This window comes from Lactuca saligna, chromosome 9 (genome assembly GCF_052625555.1).
Source record: "Lactuca saligna cultivar CGN05327 chromosome 9, ASM5262555v1, whole genome shotgun sequence".
NCBI lineage: Eukaryota > Viridiplantae > Streptophyta > Magnoliopsida > Asterales > Asteraceae > Lactuca > Lactuca saligna.
The window spans coordinates 18,012,501-18,026,803 of NC_136425.1; the positions used below are offsets into that span (position 1 = coordinate 18,012,501).

Below are 14,303 nucleotides of genomic sequence, written 5' to 3' on the forward strand. Positions count from 1 at the left end.
CATCTCGGCGAGTCCGATGAAGATTTCCATAGACTCGACGAGTTGCATGAACATCTCGGCGAGTCGGATGAGTTTTCCCCAAGTTAGGAATGCATGTGTATCGATGTGTTACTAGAAGGAAACTCGACGGGTGGCCTTAGGGCCTCAATCAAGGATCGTGGGAACTCGACGAGTCACCTCGGTGACTCGGCGGGTGGGTAATGATTTCAAGGAACTCGGCGAGCAGCCGAGGGTACTCGACGAGTTAAGGTCAACATGGACTGTTGACCTTGACTAAGGACTTTGACTTTGACCAGGATTAACTAGTTGCGTTATGAAGTACTCTATGAGGATGAAGACTTATGAGCATGTTCGTATTATGGTAATAGGTGGTGGAGTCTTTGACGAGTGATCGAAGAGCTATGATTTATTTACCGAGCTGACATCTACAAGGTGAGTTATCCTCACTATACTAACGGGTCTAAGGCACCAAGGCCGGCCCATTGGATTTGATATCCTAGTAGTTATTGATATGTTGAGTTGAGTTAGTAATGTATGCCAGTTGATATGCTAGTTGGGTAGATCTGTAGGGCTGCCTGTGATACTGATTGATTACCTGTATGTGCATTTATCTGTTACATGTCGACATGTTATGTGGGATGGGTTGAGGTTGTACTGCTCCGTGCGGTAGCCAACAAACCCGAGAGTATTCCAGATATGTATTGAGGGCCCGGTAGGCATTCCAGAATCATATTGAGGACTCGGGAGCATTCCAGATACGAGCTGAGGGTCCGATAGGCATTCCATACTCGTAGTGAGGGCTCGATGGCATTCCAAATACGAGCTGAGGGCCCGATAGGTATTCCAGACTCGTACTGAGGGCCAAGGGGTATTCAAGCTTGTAAAGCTGTGGACCCAGTGCATGTTGTTCTGTTTTTGAATGATATTATTTGCTAATTTTGATATTGCTATGTGGACTGTATGTGTATCGGTATTTTGGGGGCAACTCACTAAGCTTTCGGGCTTACAGTTTCAGTTTATTGTTTCAGGTACACCAAGGGATCGCGCCAAGGCAAAAGTGTGATCGTACAGCTCATCCGGTTATGTTATGTTTCTAGGAAATACTCTGATAATTAATATTTCGAAAACAAAGTTGTAATATTTTGATGAACTTGACATGTTTTAAAAGTTTAAATTGGCTTGAAATTTTGGATGTCACAAAAAAAAACAATAATAATAATAATAATAATAATAATAATAATAATAATAATAATAATAATAATAATAATAATGATGATGATGATGATGATGATGATGATAATAATAATAATAATAATAATAATAATAATAATAGTAATAGTAATAGTAACAGTAATCGTAATAGTAGTAATAATAATAATAATAATAATAATAATAATAATAATAGTAATATTAATATTAATCGTAATAGTAATAGTAATAGTAATCGTAGTAATAGTAATAATAATAATAATAATAATAATAATAGTAATAATAATAATAATAATAATAATAATAATAATAATAGTAATATTATTATTATTGCTAATAATAATAATAATAATAGTAATAATAATAATAATAATAGTAACAGTGGTAGTAGTAATAATAATAATAATAATAACAATAATAATAATAATAATAATAATAAAAAGAAGTTTGTAAATTTCGTATCTCTCACATACGAATTCCGTTTTCAATGACTTTTATATATTCGCAAAGATCTTGACGAGTACTACAACTTTCATTTTGGTCGTTTTGGCTAGTTTTAACTTGTTTTTCGACCAAAATTTCTAATCGTTAAAATAATAACTCTCTCGCATGATATCTATTTTAGTTGTTTTTTGTCTCATAATTTCTACTTTTTGGTGTAGTATGTTTTTCCTTTTGATGACATTCTTTAAAAGTCGATTATTTTCTTCGTAGTTTTCGTCGTTGTAATTTCTTACCAACTGTAGACTTATATTTGTTATAATTGTTATATTCCTCTTATATTAAGTTGTATTTCTATGAAAATTATATTTTTGAGATCACGGTAATGCATATATCTTAAAAATATTAACCTGCTCTCAAAATGACGTAACTTTTTGTGCACTTTATCTTTGAGCCTAATGTTGACATATATAAGTATGAAGAAGTTGATAGCATCTAGAATGTAGGGTTACAAGGGTGCCCTATTATCACTAGATCCTATCGTGGTTGATGACGTATTTCTCTTGATTGTCATAAGTTGTAAAAATATTCAGGTCAATGCATTACAATTTCCATGGTTGGAAGACATCTATTTTTTTTCAAATTTCCACTTTGTCCTACACCATGTTGTTCCCTGACCCATCAAACATTTAAAAAAAAAAAAAAAAAAAAAGTTATGTGCAACACACGTGCCTCTTTATTAGTTTAAAATAAATCATCATTTCGCACCACATTTATTTAAAACCTCCACAACCCTTCAACGTTTAATTAATTAATCACAACCGTTGAAAAGTTTTTTTTAACTTGATTTTTATAATTATTATGTTAATGACATTTAATCTTTGATTTTTTATTTTTTCTCTCATTTATATAAGTAAGAATTTGTTGCAAAAACATTTATGTTGTTGAATAAGTTAATGATTCAATACGAAGACTTGAAGAATGACTTTTCCCGCAACCATGGTTACTTCAACATGAAATTTTCTTGATATAATTATGTTTGAGATGAAAGGTATATTAAAGATCAACAACCTTCCTTGTTATAGAAAAATATAAATTGTGTTTTTAGAATTTTTTTTATAGACTTTATAAGTGTTTAATATGTTTTTGAATGCAAATATGATAATCGCTTTATTGAAATTTATATTATCTTTATTTGTTTATGTTATTTCTTATTTCTTATATATAGAAATAATATATTTTAGATATTTGTACCAAGGCTTGAAGAAATGAGTCCATACTTATTACCTAAATTTTTTTTGGTATAATAGTGTTTGAGTTTAAAAGTAAATTAACGACCAATAACTTTCTATATTATGATTTTTTTTTTGAAATTGATGATATATTTTTATTCCCTTTATAAGTGTTTAATATATTTTGAATACGTCTTAGTGTTTTTTATGTATTAAAAGTTGGTCTTTATTGTCACTATTTGTTATTTGTAATACATAAAAATTAACATAAATTAATGAGTGTACAACTTGACACATCATAATGTTCCATGGTAAATTTGAAAGCATTACAAGGATGTTTTGGATTTCTTGTTGGGTACCAAACATTGTGGAGAAACGAATTCAGCCATAAACAGCAACTTCATCTCATCCCAAGTAAACTTGCGATTATCGACTTGCTTGCTTAAATTTTGGATACCTTGCCACCATCTAAAAACCTCTCCTTCCTGTGGCAATGTGTTGAATACAAGTTCAGCTTTGTCAACCCCTGACAACGGAAAACTCCGGAAATTGCTTTCTACTCTCTCTATCCATTTACAAAAACCTTGTAGACCATCAAACTTCTCAGGGAAAGATGGTAGAAAATCCTTTGGGCCTATTTCAACTTCTGGCTTTGGCTTTGGCTTTGGCTCTGGCTCTGGCTCTGGCTCTGGCTTTGGCTCTGGCAGTAGACCATATCTTTTGAAATGCTCTTCAATAGTGTGTGCACTAGTGTCCAGACCTTTGAGTGTGTTTGACATGGACTCAATATCATTCATAATTTTATTTATATTGTTGGCCAATAAACCCAAACTATCTACGCTGAAAAATATAAACAGAAGTACTTTACTTATACAACCATAAAAAGCTCAAGTGCAAAAAATAAAAAAGAGATAGTTGATAGCAAATCAATTCCTTCTCAAAACTTTCCCTGATTCATTAACATATTCAGTTCTAAACCCCCTTTACAATTTTCTCAATCACATACAAACAACTAGCAACATATTGGAATAGAACCCTTCTTCCAATACTTTCTTTTAGACAGGTGTTTGAAGTTAAATTGCAAATTTATCAAAGTTTGTTTAATGGAAAATTAATAAATATAAGGATTTGAAAAGATCATAAATTTTTTAAAAAAAAATGGGAATTGGGCAAATATGATATTTTGATGTGTAACAAGAGAATATATATGCAATTCTCCCAAACATTTTAAATAAAGCAAAAATTATGTCATTCAAAAATAATAAAAAATCTAGAAACCTGGAGTCATGGTGTCCTTGATCGTGATCCATGTCTTGTGACTCCTTCTCTGAATTAATAAATTTAAAGTCAGTATAAAGGTTTATTTTTTTCACACCACATTCTAATCTTGGAATAAAACTTAATCAAACTCATCCTAATAAAAGCTTAATCTTCCAACCAAAGGATTTACACCTTATTCTTTCAAGATTTCCAATCGATTTATGGATATCTTTTAATTATAATAATTTTGATGATCAAATTGTAGAGAGTGTTCCAAAGAGAAAGCCAGATGTCAGAACCCTACACCTTGATGACCTATCTACGGTGTTGGCTGTTCCATTCTCCATAGAAGAAGGCATTACAGATGTATAAGTAATTAGAGAGTTACATGATTAACAAATCACAACTTAAAGATTTTAAATCAACTTCTTCTTTGTATATCTTTTACATACAAGGATGGATAAGTGCTAAGTGACTTGTTCTCTGTGTATCTATAATTCTAATTAAACAAATATATTAACAGGAAGCTCTTGCAACAGAAAGTAGCAATTGCCAATTGCATACAAACCTGATCCAGTCTTCTTTTCCCCATCCATCTGGGGTTGGTTGACTTTTGAAGCCTGAATAAGAGTTCAAAAACCAATTCAACTGCCTTGTGATACACATATGGATAATTAATTCACCAGATCCCACTTAAAATTGCCCAATCACTATAAATTATTGATGCAGACTACATATGCTTATGCTATGCATGTAAACATGTACATAAACTGTTGTATTCATACTTAAGTTTTTATAAACTGACAAAATACATATTACATAATTCTTTATGTAAGAAAACTAATGTGTTCAATGTTCCTACATAATCATAGCAGCAAACATGTTCAAAAGTCAAAGGTACAAATGACCTGAATAAAACCAATCAAGAGAGTTAAACAATACCAAACATACAGCAAATCCATGAATCACGCACATAAAACCATGGGAAAACAAATTTTACATTAATATTCGACTTTTCTTGTACCCCTTCAAACAAAGCCAAACTATGATGAAAATAAAACAACTTTGTAGAGGCATTTTATACGATAGTCAACAGCTCCTCCAATTAGGAATTAAAAAAAACTAATTTTTCGATCAATTTGAAACTTTTTTACGCCTAAATTTGATGCAAAATAAATAAACTTAATTTCTTCAGAGTCGATGAACCATGGAAACTTATATCAGAATGAAAAAGACACACAGAAAACAAACCCTATAAAATAACTAAACAAAACCATTGTCCTCGAATCGGGATCGGGATCGGGATCAGTATCAGAAATCACACGGTAATGAAATTAGTAGACTCGGAAGATTGGGTTTTCACGATTAACGTTATTACGTGAAGCAATCGTCCCCTGATATGCCGGCTTCTCCTCCGCTCTACGCTGTACCGGAACCCTAAGGTGGAGATGCATCAATTTTTATAGGCGTAACATCAAACCCTAAACTTATCCCCTGGGCCGTGGCCCATTGAACTGTGAAACAAATACCCAATCGACCAATAGCATAACTTCGACTTTGGCTCTTTTATTTGAGCCAGATGTGAGTTTATGTAAAATTTTCTTGATTCTAAATAAATTTCTTGATTCTAAATAACTTCGACTTTGGCTCTTTTATTTGAGCCAGATGTGAGTTTAATAAGCACTTAATCACTTCAGCCTTTGTTCCAACTCTCCAGTCTGATTCTCACAAATGATTTAATATTTAAAGTTGGCAACTTTACTTACATACATGGTTTAATGGGACTTTGGAGCTTAAAAGAGCTTAATGAAAGGTCTTAACACATGCATGAGTCCAACTAAACCATAATGATCACATTTTTATGCCTTTGGGACACCCAAAACATCCAAATCCACGATAACAACTTCTAAAACAACTAGAACTCACAAGAACCACCCAAAAGAGGCTAAAATGACTAAGAACAAACCCAAAAGAAGATTTATGAAATGAGAAGAAAAGATCATAGCTTTTAGATTGCAAAAGATGAGAACTTTTTGGATCTACAAGCTCCCTCCAGGTAATGAGTCATCAACTTTCTTCTTATCTTACACAAATCACCATAAACACTCATCTCCAAGGTCCAAAAACTTACTCAAGGCGCTTTAGGGTTTCATGAACGTCAAAAGAGGTGGCGGCTGACTTAAAATGACCAAAGGGGTGGTATAATGTTGCTTATATAGGGTAGGAACCCCGAAATTAGGGTTTTGCTCTGAATGGGGTACCCCCCGCGTACCCCTTAGTACGCCCAGCATACACACAAACCACCTGCAACCCACATTGCCTTATACGTTAGGCGTACCCATCCAAACACGTGCATGCACCCTCGCATGCATGGGGCTGATTTGCCAAATATTTCCATTAGGGGCCACATTTGCCAATATCTTCAAAATGCCATAACTCCCTCATCCTATGTCTGTTTCAACCGAACCTTATATCCACGTAAAGGTGGCGAGAAGCCCTACCGTGACAACTCGAAATTTCTAGCTTGTGCAATCATACATCATTTTCTATCCAAGTTAGCCTCGTTTTTGGTATCTTTTAACGCAATCTTGGGTCTATATGAGTGCTTTAAGCCTAGTATAACCTAGATATGGGTCTTATGAAGGGTTTGTGAGTGTGAGGCATCTTGAAATTGAGCCAAACACACCAAACATGGTGTGTGCGGCCGCACACCTGAGTGTATGGCCACCCAGCCGCATACACCCAACCGTACACCCTCCCAGCCTTACACCCACACCTATATATAGGACCCTTGGCTAACTTTAAACCCATTTCCCACTCCTTCAAAGCTAGGACACATTTTCTCTCAAGAACCGCCAAGATCTCCCTCTCATTCTTCAATCAGGTAAGTATACTACCTTAGATCATTAGTGCATCACCCTAGCTTACCTTCTTCATGGATTTAAGCCTCAAGATCACCACCTTCTTAAGATCTTCATGTGTGTACGGCCGCACACGCCATGTGTGACCGCACACACTATTTTAGCACCTAAAATGGCCTTAAACACCCATCCAAGCTTAGCAACGGCCAAAACATTGTCCTTTAGAACACCCTCATGGCTTGGAAACACAATTTGGACACACTTCTTAGGGAGTGTGCGGCCGCACTCATGCCAGTCCGCACACCTTGGCCGTACACCTGGCCGCACACACCCAAAAGTCAAGTTTTTGTGGCCTTACACTCCTATTCTAAGTATTTTTATGTCCCTAAGGCGTGTCCATATGTCTATTAGTGGTTTTATACCCTAAATGTATTCATATATGTGTAATTACATGTTAAATAGGATTTGTTTGTGCTCAAGACTCATTTGACACCCGACAATCCTATATCGATCTTTCATTCGAGTTACTCACTTCAGGTGAGTTCATACCCCTAAATCAACCTTTGAAATGATTTTAAATGCTTTTATGGGGGGGGGGGGGGATACAAGTTGAATTATTAAGTTATTATATCAATCACGTGTGATTAATAACTGTGAATCAAATAGATTTGTATACTTTTCAAAATGTGTTATCAAACAACTGTTTTCTAAACTCTTTTAATTACTAAACCTTTCATGAAACTCTTTTAAACTTATATTATTATTAAATTCATGTCTATACAGATATAGTTATATAAGTAGGATTTGAAGGACTTAGGACTGATAGCCCACTTTATTTCTTGTTCCTTGTTAGGTTGTGGACTTAGAGTACCCAGTTATTTGTCCGAAGGTCGTTGAAATCTTAGTTATATATTATGTATATGTGTATAGATATAAAAGTTTTTACTTCAGTTCCATGCCTTTGGGGTAGCAAAGGTATGCAAAAATGCTAAAGCATACAAACAACACTTCAAGTAAACTATAATAGGTATTGTTTAGGAGATCACTACTTACTATTACAAGAACATACTATGATGAGACACAAACATAACTTACTATGATGTGGAACAAACAAGAACATATACATATACAAGTACAGAGAAGAGAACATATACATATAAAAGTACAAAGAAAAGAACATATACATATACATATACATTTACAAGTAAACAGAAGGAACATACACGAACATAACATTTAGAGTATGAGATACATCCTCATGACGCGAATTTCACCGTTGTCACGTTGGTAACCAGAGTCTCCTCGAGGGAGAGCGGACATTGTGTGTATAGATCTATATGGGACAAACCATCCCGCACCCTGACTGCTAGCTACAGTCCCCAGCCGACCAAACCAAGAGGTGACAAATGTCACATTTATTTCGACACCAACAAGTCGTCGTGTTTCATCCGTTAATAATAATAATAATAATAATAATAATAATAATAATAATAGTATTAGTAGTAGTAATAATAATAATAATAATAATAATAATAATAATAATAATAATAATAATAATAATAATAATAATAATAATAATAAAAATAATAATAATAATAATAATAATAATAATAATAATAATAATAATAATAATAATAATAATAATAATAATAATAATAATAGTTGTAGTAGTGGTAATCTTCTACCCTAATAAATAAGAATGATTTTGCTACATGTTCTTCTCTCATTCAATTTGTCACATGTCATTTTGTCATAATTTAGAGATATATTTATTTTCCACTTGTCATTTATTTCATTTTCCATTTATAATATATTATTAATTAGTTTCCGTAAATTAAACCTACCATAATGATATTAATTTCAAATTTTAATTTTAAATTTCAATTTCAATTTCAAATAAATTTACAGTTTAAACCTTTGTGTTTAACATTTTGTTGTAATTAACATGTTTAGTATATGGGTCTGATAACTAAACAATAATTTTAATTTATTTATTTTTTGCATGTTTTTTTCTCATAATTTTTATTTATTTCAAATTTCAAATTCAAATAAACTTCTCATTTAATCGTTTCTATTTAACATTTTGTTTTAATCAATCCATATAATATACGGGTTTCACAACTAATAATAATAATAATAATAATAATAATAATAATAATAATAGTAGTAGTAGTAGTAGAATAATAGTAATAGTAATAGTAATATTAATAATAGTAATAATAAAATAATAATAATAATAATAATAATAATAATAATAATAATAATAATAATAATAATAAAAGTAGTAGTAGTAGTAGTAGTAGTAATGATAATGATAATGATAGTGATAATAATAATAATAATAATAATAATAATAATAATAATAATAATAAAAATAAATGTAATAGTAATAGTAATAGTTATTGGATCCAAACTTGACTCCCTTATGGCCCTAACTTCTAATTCATGTCCTAAGGTAAAGCTTTGTATTCCTTGCCCTATTTGGCCTCCTTCACCCAAGGCCCATCTTATAACCATATTAAGGCCCAAGTCCATCCATTTAATCCTTAAGGCATAATACAATAAATCATAGGTTTAGGCCTAATGGCCTTACTCCACAGTGGGTCATGAGGCCCAATAAATTTAGGCCTAACATCCTTAGGCCCAAAAACACAATTGACCACTCTGCATGCGTACGCACAACGTATCTGGCATGTACGCCCACCGTACGCTGGCCTTGACCACTTCGGAGAGGTTGACCCAGTACGCGCAGCGTACAGGGGGTACGCCTGGCGTACTGGCCAGCCACCCAAGAGACTTCCTTGTGACTTAATCCATTAAGTCCAAACGTCCAAAACATAGATCGAGACCCTTTTAAACGTCCTAAACCATAAAGTTACAAACTTTATGTCTTTGCATGGATGGATGGAGTTAAGACATGAATTAAGTCCTTAATCACACTTTGTGGCCATCTAACACTTACATGGTTGTGGCTTAACCATGAAGGTCCGATTTTTATGGTTATAAATGCTTCCAATAGCTCAAAAGGACAGCTCTTATGGACTGAAACTATCCGAATACAAGAAACCTCAACTTTGGAGCCAAAATGCCACATAAAACACCCCAAAACCATAACTAAGCATGCAATGGTCAAGGGTAAAGCTTGATACCTCAAATGAGTCAGAATATATACCAAAGATCTACAAGCTCTCTTCACATTCTTGCTCCTTCTCATAACTCTTTCTTCTTCAAAACCACCAAAAATCACCCAAAAGTGCACCAAATTAGCTCACAAGGCATGCAAGAGGCTTAGGGTTCGATTTATACTCTTTGAGAACAATGGAGACTGAGAGAATGAAGGTTGGGGCGGACATAAGGTCTTTATATATGGTGCAAACCCTAAAATTAGGGTTTGCAACTGAATAGATTACGTCCAGCGTACGCAAGGTTTCTCATCGCTTCGCACCTCAAACATGTACACTGTACGTACACTATGTACGCCCTACGACCTTCCTCAAAAATCACAATATAAAACACATAAATAAATCGAAGGAAAATACATGGCGACTCGGGCATTACACGTTTGATTGCCAGGTCATAATGCATTTTTCCTTAATTAATTTTCACAACTAAAATTTTCTTGTAATCTACACATGCCATTTACCCAATGGGTAAGATTTGAACAAATCATTTACTTTGTTGGTGGTTTTTGTACAAAACCCTTAATTGAATAGTGTTTGTTTGAACATGTCAAACTTGGTTGGTGTTACCCTTTTAAGTCATTTCCCTTAAAAAATCCCAAACGTTTGTAAAAGTAATGACTATCTTTGAACAAAAAAAAATGGTTATATTTTTTGGGATTTTTACCAAACAAAACATTTTCATCTTGCTGCAGGGGTTTTTTCTGAGATATGAAGTTTTTTTTAACGGTTTTTACAGGGCTTTTCAACAACTTATTGTACAAGTCTAAGAATATAAATATGCAAAACTTTTATTGATATCTGCTGGAATGTTAAGTTTAGCCAATGCTGATGTTACGGAGGTTTGTTATTTGCAAGAATTGGTTTACTATCCACCTTTTTCAATAAAAGATGTGGGTATCAAAGCTAAACCATCGAACCCATTATTTGAATCAACCAAGGCAAAAAATCAAATAGGATGGAAATAAATAAAGTTGCTTACCACAATGAATTATATTTGTTCGATATAATATTGTCAATATAAAGGGTAAGAAAAGAATACAGTGAAAAAAATAAAAGTTGAAAAAAAGATGAAAGGATATGTTCGTAATTCACCGGATAACAAATATTTTCTAGCAAACAGCCTAAAGGATTTTAATTTTCTTAAATTCCAAATACATGCAACCCCTTAACAATAAGGAAAAAGAAATTTAGCCATAAGTAGCCTCTTCATCTTAGGCCAATTAATTGGACTTTTTTTATCAACTTGCATGCTTATATCTTGGATACGTTTCCACCATTTGGAAGCCTCTCCATCTAGCAGAAATTTGCAGACCACATCTACTTGTTCATCATCTGGGACAAAACAATAATCAAAAGCTTCTTCTACACCTTTCAGCCAACAGCGAAAGCTACGAAGATCAAAATGCTCACTAAAAGGTTTTATAAGTAACCGTTGTTCGATTAGATTTTTTGGAATAATAGACGGAAGATGTTGTGTTTCTATAAATTTTGGCAACTCCTCATCCAGATATACAACACGATCACCCAGTCTTTCCATCGTTTTTGACATGGACACAACATCGCTCAGAACTTTATTTAAATCGCTGACCAAAGTTGAAGTGATTCTGAAAAATATATACAAATAAACTTTACTTATAGGAGAACAAAATGATCAAGCGCAAAACAAAAGATAGTTGATATCAAATCAATTCTTGAAATGGATCACTTGTAAAGGTTATCCTTAATTCAATTCTAAACTCACTTCACAATTTTCTCCCTCACACACAAAACCCAAGCAAAGTAATTGATCTTATAGATGTACATTTGAAGTTAAATTGCAAATTTATCAAGACTGTTTAATAGAAAATTAAAAATATAAGTATTTAAAAATATAAAAAAGTTGTACTTTTTTTTAAAAAGAACCTTGAGCAAATATGATAGTTTGATGTTTATCAAAGGTAAATATGATATTTTGATGTTTAACATGAGCATATATATATATATATATATATATATATATATATATATATATATATATATATATATATATATATATATATATATATATATATATATATATCCAATTCTCCCACACATTTTAAATAAAGCAAAAATTATGTCATTCAAAAATAATAAAAAATCTAGAAACCTGGAGTCATGGTGTCCTTGATCGTGATCCATGTCTTGTGGCTCGTTCTCTGAATTAAAAAATTTAAAGTCAGTATAAAGGTTTATTTTTTTCATACCATATTCTAATCTTGGAATAAAATTTAATTAAACTCATCCTAATAAAACCTTAATCTACCAACCAAAGGATTTACACCTTAATTCTTTCAAGATTTCCAATGGATTAATGGATATTTTTTTAATTATATTAATTTTGATGATCAAATTGAAGAGAGTGTTCCAAAGAGAAAGCCAGAAGTCAAAACCCCACACCTTGATGACCGATTTAAGGTGTTGGGTGTTCCATTCTCCATAGAAGAAATTACTGGTGTATAAGTAGTTAGAGAGTTACATAATTAGCAAATCACAACTTAAAGATTTTAAATCAACTTCTTCTTTGTATATCTTTTACATTAAAGGATGGATAAGTGCTAAGTGAGTATCTATAAGTGCATACAAACCTGATCCAGTCTTCTTTTCCCCATCCATCTGCGGTTGGTTGACTTTTGAAGCCTGAATAAGAGTTCAAAAACCAAAGCCCAAAACCAATTCAACTGCCTTGTGATATACATATGGATAATTAATTCACCGGATCCCACTTAAAATTGCCCAATCATTGTTAATTATTGATGCAGACTAGATATGCTTATGCTATGCATGTATACATGTACATAAACTGTTGTATTCATACTTAAGTTGTTATAAACTGACAAAATACATATTACATAATTCTTTATGTAAGAAAACTAATGTGTTCAATGTTCCAACATAATCATAGTAGCAAACATGTTCAAAAGTCAAAGGTAAAAATGAGCTGAAATGCTGAATACAACCAATCAACAGAGTTAAACAATGCCAAACATACAGCAGATCCATGAATCACGCACATAAAACCATGGGAAAACAAATTTTACATTAATATTCGACTTGTCTTGTCCCCCTTCAAAAAAAGCCAAACTAAGATGAAAATGAAACAACTTTGTAAAGGCATTTTATCCGATAGTCTACAGCTCCTCCAATTAGATATAGAAAAAACTAATTTTTCGATCAATTTGAAACTTTTTTACGCCTAAATTTGATGCAAAATAAATAAACTTAACTTCTTCAGAGTCGATGAACCATGGAAACTTATATCAGAATGAAAAAGAAACACAGAAAACAAACCCTAGAATATAACTAAACAAAACCATTGTCCTCGAATCCGGATCGTGATCAGTATCAGAAGTAATGAAATTGATTACCGTTATTACGTGAAGCAATCGTCCCCTGATTTGCCGGCTTCTCCTCCGCTCTACGCTGTACCGGAACCCTAAGGTGGAGATGGATCAATTTTTATAGGCGTAACATCATACCCTAAACTTATCCCCTGGACCGTGGCCCATTGAACTGTGAAACAAATAACCAATCGACCAATAGCATAACTTCGACTTTGGCTCTTTTATTTGAGCCAGATGTGAATTTATATAAAAATTTCTTGATTCTAAATAAATTTTTTGATAAAACAATAACAATAATAATAATAATAATAATAATAATAATAATAATAATAATAATAATAATAATAATAATAATAATAATAATAAGCACTTAATCACTTCAGCCTTTGTTCCAACTCTCCAGTCTGATTCTCACAAATGACTTAATACTTAAAGTTGACAACTTTACTTACATACATGGTTTAATGGGACTTTGGAACTTAAAAGAGCTTAATGAAAGGTCTTAACACATGCATGAGTCCAACTAAACCATAATGATCACATTTTTATGCCTTTGGGACACCCAAAACATCCAAATCCACGATAACAACTTCTAAAACAACTAGAACTCACAAGACCACCCAAAAGAGGCTAAAATGACTAAGAACAAACCCAAAAGAAGATTTATGAAATGAGAAGAAAAGATCATAGCTTTTAGATTGCAAAAGATGAGAACTTTCTGGATCTACAAGCTCCCTCCAGGTAATGAGTCATCAA

At 32.7% G+C, this 14,303-nt stretch overlaps 1 protein-coding gene across 9 annotated transcripts; it reads right to left on the reverse strand.

Moving 5' to 3' along the window:
• Positions 1-3,120: 3,120 nt before the first annotated feature.
• On the reverse strand, positions 3,121-13,727 carry LOC145014036 (uncharacterized). 9 transcript variants are annotated; one of them, XM_078972395.1, is made up of 4 exons: positions 13,572-13,726; positions 4,711-4,762; positions 4,161-4,209; positions 3,121-3,717 (listed from the first exon to the last, which is right to left on the reverse strand). In XM_078972395.1, the coding sequence occupies exons 2-4, from the start codon at positions 4,732-4,734 to the stop codon at positions 3,209-3,211; spliced, it is 582 nt and encodes a 193-aa protein (XP_078828521.1). In that variant the 5' UTR covers positions 4,735-4,762; positions 13,572-13,726; the 3' UTR covers positions 3,121-3,208. The 9 variants fall into 9 exon arrangements, with proteins under 9 accessions (XP_078828521.1, XP_078828518.1, XP_078828519.1 ...); XM_078972392.1 differs by having other exon boundaries at positions 3,121-3,722; positions 13,572-13,724; XM_078972393.1 differs by lacking the exon at positions 13,572-13,726 and adding an exon at positions 5,521-5,648.
• Positions 13,728-14,303: the final 576 nt, after the last annotated feature.

Coding starts and splice junctions, on each gene's coding strand:
- LOC145014036 (XM_078972388.1), bottom strand. CDS start 5,419: ATGGTTTTGTTTAGTTATTTTATAGG. Junction 4,763..5,393: donor TTGTTTAGTTATTTTATAGG/GTTTGTTTTCTG, acceptor ACTCTTATTCAG/GCTTCAAAAGTCAACCAACC. Junction 4,210..4,710: donor GGAAAAGAAGACTGGATCAG/GTTTGTATGCAA, acceptor TTATTAATTCAG/AGAAGGAGTCACAAGACATG.